General features: G+C 42.6%; 1 protein-coding gene across 2 annotated transcripts in view; it reads right to left on the bottom strand.

Annotated features, from left to right (window-relative positions):
* SOBP (sine oculis binding protein homolog) overlaps nucleotides 1-18,507 on the bottom strand; it is a 157,699-nt gene that overhangs the window by 64,799 nt on the left and 74,393 nt on the right. Inside the window, exon 5 of one of the 2 annotated variants that reach the window (XM_032484632.1) lies at nucleotides 4,091-4,186. The exons of the other annotated variant lie outside the window; for it this stretch is intronic. Within the exon in view, the coding sequence (XP_032340523.1) occupies nucleotides 4,091-4,186 (96 nt within the window). The remainder of the gene's footprint in view (nucleotides 1-4,090; nucleotides 4,187-18,507) is intronic. 2 annotated transcript variants of the gene reach the window in all.

Below are 18,507 nucleotides of genomic sequence, written 5' to 3'. Positions count from 1 at the left end.
GCCAGATGTTTCACCATAAATTTTAAGCCTTTGTGCCTATGATCCTTAGCTACACCACCAGAGTGCTACAGTATACAGTCCGGCTGGGGCAAAATTCTAACGTTCAGGAAGACCTGAGAGCCCCTATTCCTGCGGACTACAATGCTGCATACGCCTGTTCTTCCTACTGAACTGTAAGCTCCTTCAGGGAAGGGAGTATGTCTTTGTCTATTTGTGTCCCCCATCAGTATTGTCTAGTACAATGCCTTGTACATAGGAGATGCTCAATAATATCTTATTGAGGGGAGGGTATAGCTTAAGTTGTAGAGCTTGAGGCCCTGGGTTCAATCCCCAGTACCTCAATAAATAAACCTAATTACCTGCCCCCCAGAAAAATTAAATAATTAAATAATACAATAATAAATCAATAACACCTTGTTAACTGAACACTGCATTAATACAGAGCAGTTCTGCCTAAAGGCTATATCCAACTCTTGTAACCCACCTGGCTGCCTCCACAAGGAAATGAGATGGACAAATCAGCCCATCTCTCCTCTCCACCAGCTCGATTCACAAAGCCACAAAATTAAAATAGTTTTCATCCTCTCCCCACACTGGCATTGTCCAGTGAAACTGTCCAGAAAGAACACTTCTGCCATGCTATTTTTATTTAGCCTTCCAGCTGAGGGACCCCTCCCCTCTCCTTTCCACCCCACCTCCCCAACAGCCTAAAGGAAAAGCCAAATGGAGTCAGACTGGAACTAAGGAAGACAGGCTGATTTTCTCCCCAAGTTTCCTTTCTCTTATTTCCCCTTTCAGACTTCCTAAACCTGGTTTCTTTCCAACCAAATATACCATTCTGGTTGCTGCTAATCTTTGACTATATTTTGACCTTCTTCCTAAATACAGAGATGTTCTCTGGACTGGTCCTAAGAACACCTGGGGAGTAGGCTCAACTGTCTTCAGTTCCTTCCCCAAACCCTGTCAACATTCTTAGCTAGAAGTCTTCTCCTTCCAGGGACCCAGCTTATGCTATATTTCTGCTAGGTCTTACCCCCGCTTGCTTTCAAGAACTGAGCAAGTACTGGCTAACGAGAAGGGATGAGCTCCTAGTATGCTTAAGGTCCTCCTCCCACTCTGGCTCTTAATCCAACTCCCACCATCAAAGGAGCATTTTAAGAGGGGAAATGAGAAGGCCTTCTGGTCCCAAAAGAATGAGGCAATAATGCTAAAGGGACCAGCAACAGAGCTGGAATCTGGGACAAGAGCTAGTCATGGTGGCTGGCTCTAAATGTTCCCTCTTCTGGGCTCTCATAAGCCATGTTGCTGTATTGTTAAAGTGATGTGAATTTCCTACGTTCTCTTTTACTGAAAGTTATTTGCTTTTGTCATAAACTAAGATATGCCAGCAAAATACCATGGGGGATATGTGTGTGTGTGTGTGTGTACACACCTATCTTTGAAGAGGCAGGTGGGGCCATGCTGAACTGTGATGTATCAAATAATACTCAAGTTTTATCTAATGTCACTCATCTTGTCAGCCTTGCATTTTCAAAATTAATAAAAAGCATAAGGAAGCTGCTGCACAATCACCAACCAAAGAATCTTGGCCACCAAGCTAAATATCTAGTCATCTGTGTTGTACATTAAGTGTGAAGGCACATATCACAGCTTGGGATTTAAATGGGCAAATCAATACCTACAGGAAATCGACAGTTGCATAGCAGATTTTTCTATCAGCCAAGGCTGTCTTTGTCAGTGCCTTCTGATTACACATACTTGTGTATTCTAGGCATCGATTCTACTTTGCTTTTGTTTAGGTTACTGAATATTCCTCCCTCTTCCAAGAAGCAGAGACTGGGGATGTGGGGGGAGGGCAGAGACAACAGTCAATAATAGTCAGTGGCCATGGTCAACCTGGCCAGGGCACTTTCTGCGACAGCACCTGTGGCCCAGAGGGTTAGCCTTGCAGCCACATGTTCCTGGAAGTAAACTGTGCCCTCAATACCCTCCCCCAAGGGCCATCGCCATCCCCCAAAGAGCGCCCTCACTTTCCAAACCCACCCTCGCTCTGGTGAACCGTGCAAGATGGTAGACCTACCCTTAGGCTAAGAAGGGGGCTTGCAATCTTCTCTCATGGAGTCTTTTAAATTTGCTCTAAGCTGCACTAAGAAAACTCCAAGGACTTCCTATTTCTCTCTTAAGAATGAACCAGCCTCTTTCTTATAAAAGCATTACTTCTCAGGGTTTCAAAACCAGCCAAACACCATCGCTTCTCTTGCAGAAAAAAAATTACATTTCTCCTTGGAGAAATAAGCTGACTTGTTTTTTCGTTTTATTCTTTTTCCCCCTTTTATCACAAAAAAGTATGCTGACCAAAATAAAGCATTTCTAACAGCAACTAAAAGGACAGAGATTGTACCAATCTCTCAAAACTACTGCCAACACAATATTGTGTTTAAGCACAGCAATGACTAAACATATATTTTCTCTAAAGATATCTGGAAAAGATGTTCACATATATGTTTTACTTTCTCCAGTATAAACTGACCACAGCCAAGACCCAAGCACATTCGTTTTTCCAATAAATAGAAAAAAAAAATCAAATATGGCATATTACTTTTAACAATTTCTCTAAAAAGAAGTAAGCTACTCCCAAAAGCATTTTGATATCAAAACATAGCATAAGTGGCCCCTATGGTCTTCTACTGGAAAACCAGAGTTCTGCAGTGAAATATTAATGGAAATGCATAAAAGGGGTTTATCCTAAACAGGTAAAGCTAGCAAGCCTGGAAATTGAAGAGCCCTAAGATAAAATATAAGGTGAGTTAAAATTTCAGGAAAAATAAAACTGCACTTAGAAGCAGCGAATTTGCGTGCAGAATAGTTGCTCAAGGGACAGCACAGAGAATTTGTGGTGCTGTTGTAAACATGCAGAGTATGGTGTGGGGAAAGGAGTTTCTTACTGTCAACATCTAGCTACCGTGGCTAGAATGGATAAGAGCTGTATTTGTCTCTCTTCTGCTCTTTGGACACTGTTTTTAATGAACAGTTGGTATCAGAGCTAAGTCCAAAGACTGTTACATGTGGGATTTCCTAATGCAGAGACTGGCAGGGTTGCACTGTGTTCCACCAACAAACTAAACAGAAATGAGACTACCTCAAAATGTAACAAGTGAGCATCCTCAGTCTCTCTCAGTGTTTTCATTTAGTTGGAGCAAATGTTTTGCTTTAATGCAATTGAAAAGAAAAGAACATTTAGGGACAACATAGCTAGATCCCTCATAAAGCTTCATTTTCAAAAGCCGTGTTTGAATCTCTAAATAAATGACAATTCATTCTCTGTTTACTTTAGGTAAACAGAAAATGCATTGCGGAGCACTCGTTTTCAAAAGCTAATCAAGAACGTTAGGTCCCAACAGATTCATTTAATAGAAATATAATAGGCATTCCTGCTCGCTTTTCATCTTGTCTCGCTATAAATGCTAAAATGAACAGCAAATTAACCCTGCGTTGGAACAGAGTCCCTGTCACAGCTGAGATCCTCTCTCTCACGACTTGGAAACATCCCCGCATCCTGTCGCTGCTTTGACTTCTTCTACATAGAAGAGACGAAAGCGCCTGATTAAGTTTGGCAAGAGAGTGTAGGAATACTTGAATTCTAAAGGGAGTACTGCGTGTCAACTCTGCTATCTTTCCTAGCAGAACAAAATATTACCATGTTGTCTCCTAAAATAGTGTACAATTAGGAAGTGGGAGGAGGGATGGGGTGGGATTGTTGTTTCTTCTTTCCAAGCTACATATATCAACTGTCTTTTTCTGTATTTTTCACTTTACTAGCCATTCTCCAAATGGCTGCTTATAAACTACTACACAGAACAAGCTAATAAAGACAGGGCCATCCAAGCTCTATAATCAGATATAAAAGATTTGCAAGCAATTTGAGATCTTATAATTAATATTCAAGTGATATCAGAATTAGCATTTAGAACTCTACACAGAAAAACTATAATACTTCAAAAATTATGTAATAATGAACAAACCCTTTCAAAAACTGTTTTCACTGTGCTAAAGTAACATTCTAGACTTGTTGTAAGTATGTTATTCTTACAAGTAGTTCGCAGTTATTCTTGAAGGCAAGCCTTGGAGTTTCCTTAGCATAGTGCTGCTGGGGAAAATTTTCAGCATGTCCATCTTCATCTCTAGCCTGAAGGGAAATATAATGGCCTATTTAGGGACTTACAAATAATGGAAGAAAAAAAAAATCTAAAAGCATAACAGCTCAGATCATTAAACAAACGGGAATCCAGAAATAACAACATTATTAAGAAGTTTGTTTAAATACGCAGTACGCCTTTTAGATATCAAAATTTGGGATTTATTTTTCTTTACATCGTTCAGCTTGAACATGCAAATTCATTGTGGTGTTATATTTAAAATGATACGAAACAAACCAAAATCAAATAATTTTGTTGAAAATTGCCACCACTTCAGACTTCCAGTGACTTTTTGTTGCACATTTAGGATTATATGACATACATACGTGTTTAAACTTTTTGGCATGCTTAAGCAATCTCTAGATAATGCACTTTTAAAAAATTCTAATAGCAAGGCCATAAGAAAAGCAATCTGCATAGTTATATTTTGCATTATAATACTATTAGAGATAAACTGATTCTCCTCAATTTTTAAATAAAGATCTGAAAGGAGCAATGATCTAGTAAGAACAATGATTCTTCAATCAAATACAGTAAAAAAAAAAAAAAGATTTAATTAAGAAGCTGCATTAAAAGTTACTGGTTATTTTGATCTACACTGTTAATTAAGAAAGCTGAAGTTTAAATGGAGACGTTAACAGAACCCATTAGTAATACCCCTTGCATGGAGTCTTCTCTTTCTAATCTCCATCGGTTTCTGGTTTGGAGTTGGAGAGAAGAAAGAGGTAGGTGAAAGGAGGCGTGTCTGCAGCACACTCATTAAACCATTCATTTGGGTGACACTGGCACTCCACTCTGCTCTTATCTTATCTCAGCCCTAACTGCTCTCTCTTTCCTGGCCTCCTGAAATTCACAGCTGAGCTGTCTCCCTCACATATGGCTTGCATATAATTATGCATATTCCATTTTGCACTGCATTAAAATGATGAGCTCCTGGCTCCCTGCCAGCTGATTTTAAAAAGCCCAAGTGAAGTAGGAAAAAGGAGAGAAACACAGGGAGAGCCGCACAGGAAGCAGCAGGTAGTTCTGTCTGCTGTCTCTTCAGATAAAATGTATGTCTGGCACGGGGGGAACAGCTGAGAACTACCTGTTGTGATGTATGGATTGAGGGGGAGAAAACAATGCGCAGACGTCTGTGTATAGCGATGGCAGTGCTGATGTATTGGTTCTCTTTTAATGGCATGAAGTCTGCCCCTGACGAGAGCTCTCAGCTAGACTGGGGATTGTCATTCTAGTAAGGGATCCCGATTCTGTACATTGTAGAATATATAGCTTGTCTTTAATAGAGGCTTCTGCTACTTAGTGCAGGGAGGGAGCTGGATGGAATTTAGAAGTGGACTGTCAGAGTGGTAATATTTGGGTCACAAGAAGTTTTGGGGAGAAGAGAAGGCTGTGTTTTGGTTTCATTTGTGAGATTCATAAACATCTCAGGGATTTAGTGTCATTTAATGTATCTTTTTTGGGCTCTCCACCAAATCAGAGTAAAATGAAAATGCAGTTATAGGACTGGACTATATGTGACAGAGAAAAAAGTGTAAGCATGTTCATGGCCAAAGGCTATCAAGACACTGAAACCACTGACGTTTCTTCTCCCAGCACCAGTTCTACTCCGCAGCTACATCAGGGTTTAAGCTAATACAGCCTTTTTAAAGCAGAATGTATAATAAAAGGCAGCTATACAAAAAGCAATGAGATGCTAATGGGTAGCAAACACGTTAGATTCTTCTTAAATGAATTTTAAGCCACTCTGTGAGGTATGCGTCTCTTGAAGGCAGCGACCACATCTGTGTCATCTTTCTCACTCTGCCATGCCCAGTGTCTTACTTCTAGTTGGTGCTTCACAAACATCTCAGCAATGAAAAAAAAACATACATGGATAGTAACTAGACCCTACCACAAACAACTCTGTAGAAAATGCCACCTCAAAATATGCTAAACTTGGTGGTAGGATTATTATATTCCTGATACACTATGATACATATGCTTGGAAACATACTTTGCATATAGTTTACAAGGGCTACTATTTACATATGTATGTCTACATTCAATATATATGTATCTCATGTATAAATATTCATAAGGTAGAATATGTTTATTATGCATGTACAATGTATACACATTCATACACACCAGATGCCTGGGGATATTTTCAACATTAGTGGCAAAAATACATTCATTCCACTTACATGTAAGGTGTTTACAATGCTTTTTATGTTTTTAAAGGACAAAAAACCCCACTAAGGTTTGAAGTGCTTCCTCAAAGGGGCTAGGATTTTCATATAAAGGCTCATAATTTATGAGGTTAAATAAAACAGCAGTGGAAGAAAAAGGAGAGCTGGGGTGATTAGAAGTAGAGAGAGAAAGGCAGAAATCTGCTTCTTTACTGAGACGTGTATTTGCCTCTGCATCACACTCCACAGCCCTTGGAATGGTCTGCCTCTAACCAGGCTGCTTCTTGAGTCCAAGAAATTCCATCCTCCCACCATCTGCTGCGTGTCCATCACAGGCCACAGAGACAGAAAGCACAGGACATGCAAGGAGACCCCGCGCCATCACCCTCACATGTGTGTGCACACACAAGCACTCACATACCTCTCACCAAAGCAATTCCCTTTGCATTCTCAGGTTTTTAATGTAAATTTTTAAATTATTATTATCAGACAAAGTGAAATTAAGTGCATTCATCTAAGGCAGTAGTTCTCTGTTCCGGCTGCATTATTAGAATCATGTGGGGTTTTTTTTTTTTTTTAACATATGGATGCCTGACCTCCCCTTCCCAGCCATGTTTCCAAGATTCTGATTTAATTGGTCCAGGATAGGGCCTGGACATGGGTGGGGTTTTTTGGGGCTTTTTTTTGTTTGTTTGTTTTTAAGCTCTCAGGTGATTGTAATGCACAGGCAGCCTGAGAACTACTGACCTACTGGGCAGAGGCATCAGAACGGTCTCTAACCGGGTCCCAGGCCCACGGGAGTGAACAACTATGCCACACTCGGAGACAGGATGTGGCCCCAGCAGTGGGGCTAGGAATTACCCTAAAGATTTTAAGAGATTATATGATTAGCGGCCTTGGCAAAAAATTCTCTTTATTTGTTTATTGAGTTTTAGTTTCTGGTATGACAAATAATCCTAGCAGAACTGCAATACCTTCTCTTCAGAAAGGCCTTCCTGAATCTCTCTAACCAAGTCAAATATCTCCACTCTCTTAGGCCTGACACAGGTGCACCCTTACACTGGCTGTTGTGATTTCTGTCTGCCTCACTAGACCGCAAGCTTCCCAAGGGCAGAGATGGCGTCTGGCTTCTCACCGTTGGATCTCTGGCCCCCACCACCTCCTGGAGCACAGTAAGTGCCCTGTAGGAATGGGCTTTATTATCACTCCACAGCAGCTTGGCGGCAGCTTTAGACAAAATCCATTAGAACTTCCTCACCCTACATCCACATTCATCATTCATTTTAGCATGTTTTCTAACCTCCTATGTGTAGAAGCCAGTGCCTTATTCTGCACTGACCCCTTTCTGGGTGGCAGACAATGGTGTCTGGAGGTGGAGGGGACAGAGGGAGCTGACAACCCCTGTACGGAAGATGTGAAACACTGAAATTGTTCAGAATCACTGCTCATAGGAACAACACCAAGCAGACAGACTTTCAGCTGCTTTTATTTTTGTTCTTGAATTCTCCACAGGCAGTGCCTCCTTTAATTGCCTGTCTCGAGGTGGACAACCCCTCCCCTACCACCACTACCAGTGGCTCTCGTATCCACCGGGCCTGGCAAACTGGGCTGATGTCTGACTTTGTTCTGAAGTGACCAGTTCTGACAGAAGGAATGTCAAGACACATCACAATGAACTAACTCTCTCCATGTGTCACTCTCTACAGCTTTATTCTGACTAATATGCTAGATACTTATGCCAACCATGGGGAAAAGCAAATGGGAAGCTGTTTTTTACATTTTACTACAAACGTGATTTTCAGACCAAAGGTACATTTTTGACCTATGAGTCTAAGAAGCCTTCACTTCTTGCCATAAAATAGAAATAAAAATTAAAAGCCTTCAATTAAACTGCAAGGGGATTTCCCCACCTTGCTGTCAGTCATGCACCCATTTCAATGCCGTGCTCAGCGTTTGAATAAATATTAGATTATGTGAGAAACTTAGACTAATTGCCTCTCTACCTCAAATATCTCTGGCTTAAAGATTAACTTTATGTTCACCTCTCTTTCCCTGTAAATCATCACTAATTCATATTGTAAATTTTAATTCTTACACACGGCAAATTTTTGCTCTCTTTCAAAGAATCCAATTCTTCTTTTGGGCCAGAGCCTTGGTGTCATGTGCATATCCAAGCAAGATCAGCATTTTTTTCTTCTCTGGAGGACTCCTTTAGAAAATGTGGAACATTCTTTAAAAAAAACAAAAAACAAAAAAACAGCTCCACTGGCCTACCCTTGAAAAGTGAGGTGTTTCTGACTCAAGGAAAAGGTTAATACTTGCCATTTAAGTGGAAAGATAACAAGGCTTCTGAGTTAATCCTTCTGGATGATGAATGGGAGTTTACACCTCCGTGTCATTGTGATTTCAGAATTCCTTTTGAAAACAAGAAAAGGTTCTGCCTGGAATCAGAGCTCGGGAGAGCGCTGTAGAGCTTCCAGACTTAGCTTCCCAACTTTTTAGCAGATGTAGCACATGTCAGCTCACACATGTGGTGTGGTGACTAGACTTGGGAACATCAAAAATAGTGCCTCCCAAAGTTGCGGGAATAAGTTTAGAGATGCATAGTTGTAGAAAAGAATTTTCTATTTTATAATTTTTTTTGAACCAGAAGTAACAGAATTTCTTTTCAAAATTCAAGATGAAAGCATGAGGAGACCACTTCTGAAAGTCCTTGGAACTTCGTTTTCTCATATGCCACTTCTGGTCTGTCCTTCCTTGGTTGAATGCCCACACACACACTCTGGAGGAAGCTCAGAGAGGAATAAATGGCAGCTGTCACATCCAGCCTCTTAGTGTGTTGTGAACATCTTGGTGAACTTGATGTAAACAGCAGCCCAGCTTCTTTGCCCCTCAGTGAGGTTCAGCCAGTGCTGGCCCTGGGCTGGGACAACACAGGGAGGCCCACTGACCAGCTCCTGCTTCCACTTGAGTTACTGCCCAGTTATTCTCCTCTCCAGGGCCCACTTCCTCAGGACAGAAAGCCCAGCTCACTTCAGCTGGATGCCTGTCCTTTGCCTCATTTTCCCAGAGGAGATTCCATCTCTCCTTCTCATTTCTAGAAAATTCTTAGACCCCTTTTAAGCCTACATTCAGACTGTGGCTCCTTTAGGAACCCATTTGAGACCTCTTTCTCCTGGTCTAACCTTGGCTCTATACCACTCTGTCTCTATCCTGTATCCACTCCATCCACTGCCCTGTACTATGACCATCCATGTGTTTGCCTTCCCCATTAATCTGTGAGGTCCTTAGTGCAGAAACTGTGGTCTATTCAGCTGCAAATCGCTAGAGCCTCATCTAATGCCCGGCATATTATAAGTGCTCCACAAATGGTGAGTGAGTGAGTGTGTGCATGAATGAGTTCTCATCCTTTAACCCGTGCAACTGGACATTCTGCGTTGCACTCCAGCCCGAGAGGTGAGTGTTCTGCCCTGAACCCAGGAGTACTCTCCATACTGAGTCTCCACCGGCCTCTGCTGGATCTCTCTGATGGCCCTTGCCTCACAACTGGACCTTCACTGACTATTCCATGCCCTTCTGCCCAACACCCGTCCCTCCCACTTGGTCAGACACTAGAGTCTTAGCCTGCAGATCTGGCACTTAATTTGGACTTTAGCCAATAATCCTTCTGTCCCACGTTTCTCTCCTTCACCTCCCACCAGAACTGACCTGCCTAACAAAAGCCAGTCTAACCTCTGGTCTTTGCCTAACAGATTCTCATCCCCCAAATTCTGTTCCTAGATTAACCAACCTGGTACCTTGCTCCCTGTTTCTGCCATCTCACCTAGTCATAGTGCCCGAGTCAGCCTAGGACTCTGCTGTAACTCACCCTGGTTATGCCTCCTGTCTTATCTTCCTTACCAGAATGGAAACTGCCTGAAGGCAGAGACTCTGCATTATGTAGGAAGCCTCCATGCTCAGTAAGTCCCCTATATAACAATCCTGTAAATATATGTTGAATGGACTCATTGACCCTTCGATCTTCCTTAAACCAAGGCCCAGAAGTGTCGTGTTTTTCTCTACTCTGAATTGCCGACCTCTACAAGTGGATCCCACTAAGTGTGAGCTGTTTTTATGTAAGTACACATTCAAGTCACTGAACACCAGGTGGTAGATGGGTCGTGGACAGGATTCTGTGTGTGCATGCAGCTTGGGTAGAGAGCTTTCTCCTAGACAGAGGACTCCCACTTGGCATCGGGCTCCCTGCTCTGGAGATACCCCAGGCACCCAGAAACATCAATGTGCAGACCCAGGCACCTGCTCAATTCACGCTGCTACTAATCTTTGCATCGCGATCCTCTGCCCTTCCTTTTACTAGCTTGTCATCGAAGACTATGGGATTCCCAGTGGTGCTGTTTTACATTGTTCTTTTAACAAAATGAATTTAAACTCCCACTGAGATGCTGTACCCCCCAGCGAAGTTCCTCCTAATTTTCCATCCTCCTCAACTGGCAAGCGGAGGGGCTCTCTCCATACGGCTTCCGGCTCCTCTGACAGCTCACACATCTCTGATGGATGAGATGGACTTATTTGCTGCAGCTATTTTTTCACTCCATACAAACCTTTATATATACCATAAATTTTTAATATCCAATTTGGAGTCTTCAAAGAATAACGGTAACAAACATGCAACATGAAGATAATGGGAATCGAATCGTGTTTATGGCTTCCACGAGCATCTCCTTAAATGATGCCAGGTCAGAGCCACTCGGAGCTGCAAGCCTGTGAGGCTATGGGGCTGATCTCCTGCCTGATTAATGGTTGCCCTCACTCAGGGGCCTAATGGATTGCATGACAGTTACAGCAACAGATTCCACACCAGCCTGAAATACAGCTACCACATGAACTGAAGTATATCATCCTCATTCCAGCACCTTACAGCTGTGTCCGGAATAATCAGAGCAGTTGCTAAGCAGTTCTGAAATCCCTGGTTTTGCTTTTCATTTTTTAAAATCTGTTTTCCCTTTATTGAACAGGTGACCCTTCTGGTTTTATCTTGCACTGCTCTTTGTCAAGTCACCTGAGTGTCTTTGTTTAGTAAGAATTATTTTTTTCAAAGTGACCACAGGTAGAGCCCAGCAGTTGGAGCATGTGGCCCCTTCCTCTCGAGTCTCTGCTAAAATGACACCACCATCACATCCCAGGCTGCTTCTGATCACCCCAGGACCCTTGATCCACGGTGGGCTATCCAGACTCCTTGATTGCTCCCCTTCCCCCACCACCCGCCTCCGCCCATCGCTTGCCTTTTGGCTTTTCACTATTCCTTTGCATCTATTACCCGGGGACCCTAGTGGGGAAACAAAAGACTGGGAAATGCAGCAACTCCACTTTGCTACTGGTTGCCGTCTATAAAATGTTCAAATTATTGGCCTGCTCTAGGCATTTCAGGTGGTCCTTTTATTCTTGTTCTCTGAAATCACTAGGCAGAAGGGGCTGGACTCATGTCTTTATATACAGACCTCATGATGGACCTGAGAAATTAGAGAAAATGTGAAACAGGCAAGGGATGGAATGAGACTCCAGGACCTCATCTGTAAGGCTAGGAAAGGATCCAGATGTTACAGAGGAGATGTACTATCCACAGGAAGTCTCTGGCGAAATAACTTGGCCTCCAGTGGGAATAAGAAATGCGCTAGAACCAGATGAAGACACCGCTCTGGATATTTTCAGAGATTAATAGTAGCAGCTAACATTTCTGCAGCTCTTATGTACGCACCAGACACTGCTCTAAGTGCTTTACACGTATGAACCCACTTAACACCCATACCCAAACATATACCAAAACAAAAGCAAAACCTTAAGAAGTAGGTACTAGCCTCCATTTTTATATGAGGAAATTGGAGCACAGAGAGATTATGTAGTTTACACAAAGTCACACAACTAATGAATGCTGGAACCAAGATTTAAACTTAGGCAGTCTGCCTCCAGAGCCACCACTCTAAACCCTGATGATCTGCTAGGGATTTAAAAAAAATCAACCTGGAATAACTTGAAAATACTGATGTCATTAATTTTTAAATATATTTATATATATTTTTTCTTTTTTTAAAAAATGGAGATACTGGAGATTGAACCCAGGACCTTGTGTATGCTAAGTGCATGAGCTAGCATTGAGCTATAACACTGAGCTACATCCACCCCCCTAAATATATATTATTCATTACTTAAGGGAGGTTTTCCTAATTCTTTGGTTTTAGCATTCCAAGATTGAATACACCAAGGAAATTAGGAAATGAGGACATTTAATGGTACGTATAACTAAAGGGGATGTGGTGGTCTGAAAAGAGCCTAGGAAAAGAAATCCAAGAGCAAGCACGAGTCAGCAGTGCTCTGGCACAGCCTGAGGGAGACAGTACTTAAAAATCCATAAAATTAATCCTTAAAACAAACCAACCTTTTTAACCTGATTCTTATTAAATAAGCTTGGATCATTGATTAGGACACCTATGCCTATCAATTTCAGAAGGATGTCCTACAGAGTTCACTCAACTATTCAGATCCTAAAGAATTTCCTCTGTGAATTTCTAAAAGCATTATCAATATGATCATATAATTTTTTAATATTCCTGTAGATAATGCTATTCAGACTCTAAAGGATGTTTGTGTGTCTTATCTCATTTAGTCCTGGCACTCTGGCATAAAAATACAGATTGTGACTTTGGTTAACACGGGTCAGTTCATCCAAGCAGTGGAGACTCTTACACAAATTGATGAAATCAAGTCCTTGGACTTGCTTTAAAGGAGAAACAGGCCTGGACAGTGGTGATTCTTCAAAGGTGGAGCATGGAGAGCCAAAGGCCAGCTCGCAGCCTCTGCTCAACCCCATAGCCCCCTCCACTTCTAGAATAATTGAGACAGAGCAACAGTAATGCAGCCCTGATCAGGTCGATGGTTAATTAGCTCAAGTGGTGGGAAGACAATGCTAGGGGCTTGGGTCATAGTCCTGAGAGAGTTAGCTTGCTCCATGTCTGCATCACAGAACACACCCTTCTACATGACCTGCCACATCATATGCATACAAGTCTTGGCAAAAAGGAGACAGACACTGGAAAACATGTGAGAGGATGTGGATGAATCGGGGCACGTCTCTCACTACTTCTGGAAGAAAGAACTCAAGGGCATACCCCGGTGATAGTGGTCATGGATAGCTATGAGTCACAAACTGAAACAAATGGTCTCCTTGAATTAATTTCTAATTCTGAGGTCAAGGACTATAAATTCTGAATTAGCAGTGATATTTGTCAAAGACCATGATGTCACAATTGTTATCCTTAATAAAGTTTCAGTGCTCAGACCATTCTTAAATTTTTCTCCCACCAGCAACAACAGAAATGCCATCATCAAGGTCTAGATACAACAGAGTTGCCTACATCTTCTCTGAATGGTTCATATGCTAAGCCTCAGTCAGTCCTGTCCCCTGGGGGCCTAATAATCTGCAATATGGGACTGTAGGGGCCCCCAAGGCTGACCTCAGCAATCACTCTGCACTCTTGTCACTGGTTCCCTTCCGTACCACTCCCAGCTCTCTAGTCTCACCCTCGACTCTGGCCCTAACTGGACCCTTTGGTCTGTGCATTTGGCCTGCCTGAAGCTTGCTGTCCCTCATGGACTTAACTTTGGACCAGCCACTCTGGACAGCCACCAGAGGGTCACTCTGGTCACTTCTCTGGCTTGGGACAGTTTTATGGTCAGCATCCTATAACGGTACCCAAACACAATTAGTCTTAAAAATAAGACTTCTTTAGCAAGAAACAGAAGTGAGAATTGTGCAAAGTTTGTGAAGATTTAAACTGGCCTGAACATGAAGAAGAAAGACCAGGTCTAGGAGTAAAACCCTCGCTGTTACTGTGCACCGTCCACACAAATGTTCTGACCCACGTGACTGGCGCTGTGATTTATGCGATGGAGGTAGGCAAAGGAGAAAGACAGGGTGACCCATCCATTGGCTCTGCCCCCTGGGTCTTTCAGAGTGTGAAGTCAGAACGCAATTCTGAACGAGATGGTCCTCCTGACAGCTTCAATTACCATCCATACACCATTTGACCTGTTAATGGAGGCACCATCAGGGTTAGAGGAACAAAGTCTAAATCACTTTGTTTCCAAATCTGGGAGCAATCGGCCCCTCCAAAGACCCAGATGAGAAGACGGCAGCAAAGAGGTTTCATAAGTAATGGCATCTGCTCAGACAACACTCTCTGGAGTCTTAATTTTAAATCCCAACCATTCTGCTGATGATGAATGGAGGTAATAAAAGGTAGGATTGTGGCGTGTCTAAATAGGAGATAATCATTCCAGCAGAATTTGACCGGTGTTGAGGGAAAGACCTGTTGAAGCCAACAGCTGAGTGTAAGTTAAGGTCTATTTCTGGATGACAACTTTGGTTAACACTTGCTCCTCTGCCATTATTATTATTGTTGTTGTTGTTGTAGTTCCAGGAGGTATATTTTGGAATCAAAGCCCAGGTGACAAAAGACAAAAAGGGACGTGGGTTTCCACATCCTCTCCCTGTTTAGTGTGACTGGGAACAAGAGATGTGCAGCCTCCCTGCACGGCGAGCAGCCCGGCCCCTCCTGTCCACACTACTCCCTCCCTCCTCCAACCTCTCCAGTTACCAAATTTCCCAAACTACTCCAGTTCCTCTGCATCTGGTACCTCAGTTGTCCACTGTGGTTCTAGATATAACTGGTAGCCCCACAGGAAGGAGGTTCCCAGACCACAGACTGGACCCCACTGGAGACACCATGGCCACTTCCAGAAACTTCTAACTCAATGACTGCTTCACAGAGATGTCACCACAAAGGAAGAAAACTCAATAGGAAAGTCACTTTGGCAGTAACACAAGACTCAAGTTTGTTCCGGGCAAGACATCATGCTAAGAATTTGCAGGCTTTGGCTCACTCAAGCTCCACACACCCTGATGAGGTCTATGTTACCATTACCACCTCCATTTTGCCAGCAAGGAAGCTGAAGTGTAGAGAAGTTAAGTACCTTGTCCAAAGCTAAGAGCTGATAAAGGCAAAGCTGGGCCTTGAATGCAGGTGTCGTGATACCAGGCACAGGCTCCTGACCCCCCACCACAGCGGCACAGTCAGCAAAGGAAGCTTGGCTGACAGTGAGCAACAGAAACTGTGGACACTACTGGAAGGCAGAGGAGTCGTGGCTCAAACATCTCTGCGGGTCCTCTTGGGGGAGAGGGAAATCTTGCCCTCCGGTCTCCCCTCTTCACGGTGAAGCACTGATGCCCAAGTCAGCTCAAATGGAGGTGGTCACGGGAGCCGGCTCCTCACAAGGGTCTACAGACCAAAGGCCACACAAGCAGCAAGAACACAGCCAAAGGCTGAGCGGGCCCAAACCCCACGCTCACCTAGGTGAAGGGCAATGGCCTCTCTAAGTATTCTGCCCTTGAGGTATGGGGCCGAGAGGAGGGAAGGATGGGAGGGAAGGGAGGCTGGGGAGTGAATGTGGAAATGGGAGTGTGCTGGGGGGAGGGTCTGATACATCAACAGGAGAAACTCTGCGTGGAGATTGGGAAGGACGCATCATCCCTGAACTTGACAGCCTTCTCCTTAAGGGGCCTGCTTGTTTTCAAAGCTCTCTAATATTCTGGTTTCATTTGCACATCCTACAAATGTAAGATTATGGGATTCTAAGATGAGAATGGGAACCTAAATCTTTTCATGGATGTGAAGATAAGATTGAGACATGTTTTCAAGGACAAAGGATTCTAAATGCATAAAACTCTTCTTGTGGTTCTTGCCTAAGCATAGAACAGAAAACTGTTACGGTTTGATGAGGAAAATAGTAAAAGGGGAATAAGAATGAGCACTTGATATAACTATTACTAGTATTAACCTTCCTTTACTATTACTAACAAGCAGCATTTACATGCAATCAAGTATCCTAAAGTAATAAAGAAATTTCATTTGTTTCTTTGCCTTAAGGGATATCAGACCTTTGCTTTTGAATTATAAAGTGTTTTGCCCAGTGTCATAATCTGTAGGTTACACTGCTCCGTATTTACACCAAACCACAATACGTGGCATTGTGACCCCAGAGAACACAGATAGCAATGACAGGGCACTTAACATAATTTTTTCCTTAGGTCTCATTCATTCCTTCATCATTCATTGAGTCTCTACCACATGCAGCTGCAGGCAATCGAACAGCTAAGCCTCCAAAATGAATGGTGTCCAGCCCACGTGTTCAGCACATTTTAATTTTTTAAGTCCAATGATAATGATAAAGCAAATGATCCCTTGTCAGGATCTAACCATACACTGTTTGGAGTGTCAAACAAGATACACTTATATCCTATTTAAAAATTAGATTTTTAAATAATTATAAATTTTAAAAGGTACATAAAAGTAACCCACAAAAAGCTAGAAGTAGAAAATATTCTCATAAACTCAAGAATTATGAGGAAGTGAAAACCAAGAAAAAGCAAGAGCAAATTCTTACGGGTCGAGCACCCCATGTGCCATGTGGTTGAAGTACAGGAAGGGGGGAGGAGAGCCATTTGGTGCCAGTAATGAGCTGAGTTTGATTTCCGGTGCCACCAATGAGCACGGGGGACATAACATCCAGCTCAGAAACTCGTTGCAAGGACTAAAAGAGAAAATCCATCATATGTCCCACACGATGCCTGGCACAGAGTAAGAACTCAAGAGATGACAGTTATTTAAATTTCCCAAACCCACTTCTTTTCTGGAGAGAAAAACTCCACTGGCAGGAAGGCAATAAGGACTCACTATCTTTTCTTATCATTAAAGTCTTGATTAAGTTGTGTGCAACTATAGAGCATGCTCCGCAGCCAAAGGCAAATGCCAATCAAAAGGACCAGCAAAGGTTTGAGGACTTTTAGAAGTGCATAAATGCACCCTCTAATCAGAACCCTAATCCTCTACACAGCCTGGGCACATCGATACTTAACGACCACTTCTGTTTCTCGTCTGCCATCTGAGTACTCATTTCGCTTCCTGCAAACAAGGCATCAATTTGTTTTCTCATCTCTTTATCTCTTCTTATGTTTCATAAGTAACATCTCTATCTAGAAACTTCCCGCCCTCACTGGGCAGCTCCCACTCACGTAAGCAGCCAGGGGTTCATGGAGACTGCTATGTGTCGAATCCCACCACCCTCACCGCACTGGTATCAAACAACTTGGCCGAGGTTATATTGTTGGTCCTTTCTTTACCATTCATGTCATCTCCCTTTATTCCTTATTTTCCAGCTACTAAATTCATCCTGTACCAAATTTGCTTCTAACTGAGGGATAGAGGACACCTGTATCATTTGCTGATGTCAGTGCTCAGCAGAGGTTGGACCCACACACGTGGTGACCACACACACTTTCCTGGCTGAATGGCCTCACCAAAGACAGAGAGGAGCAGACAAATAAGGGAGAAGGTTTCCAAGCAATCTAATATTTGGTTCATTTTCAGAAAATATGCAAATGAGTGGATATTATTTTCTTATTCAAAAAGCTAGGGCTTTTTTTAAATTAAATGTTGCAACATTTATTAGGTCCTTATTTGTTTTAGAATTCAGCTCAAAATTGTGCGTTTGAGGTTTTTTTGGTTGTTTGTTTTTAATGTGTTTATTTCCCATCTTCCTGACACATCATCCCTCCTTCACAACCTTTAGACGGGACTCTGAATCACCAGGCAATCCCATCTCCATGAGTGAGAGTCCCTTCCTCCTCCTTAGTTACCTATACACTCAGAAACAGCTTTCTTTTATTGCACTGATCTATTTCATCTTAAAGTAAATTGTCCTCCTTGCACAAAACACTTTCGTTTCATTTCTCCCCACCCCTTGCCCGGTCACAGGAAGCTGCTGCACGGGTACCATATAATGTTTATGCTCATTTGTTTCTTTATATTACATCCTGCCCTCCTGTGCTCTAGGATCTGATGTCTACAAAGATATAATCAGAATGAAATTGTATTAGTTTAGATTAGGATCTGTGGCAGCAATTCCTATAAATGATACAGACAAGGCAGTAGCTGTAATGTCTGTCTTATTTCAAGGTAAAAATGAAAAATGACATCTCTGATGGAGAAGACTCCACGGAGACCTGGGTGGAAACGCAGCCGGTTCCC

This window comes from Camelus ferus, chromosome 8 (genome assembly GCF_009834535.1).
Source record: "Camelus ferus isolate YT-003-E chromosome 8, BCGSAC_Cfer_1.0, whole genome shotgun sequence".
In the NCBI taxonomy this organism is placed as follows: domain Eukaryota; kingdom Metazoa; phylum Chordata; class Mammalia; order Artiodactyla; family Camelidae; genus Camelus; species Camelus ferus.
This window is presented reverse-complemented; position numbering and strand designations above follow the sequence as displayed.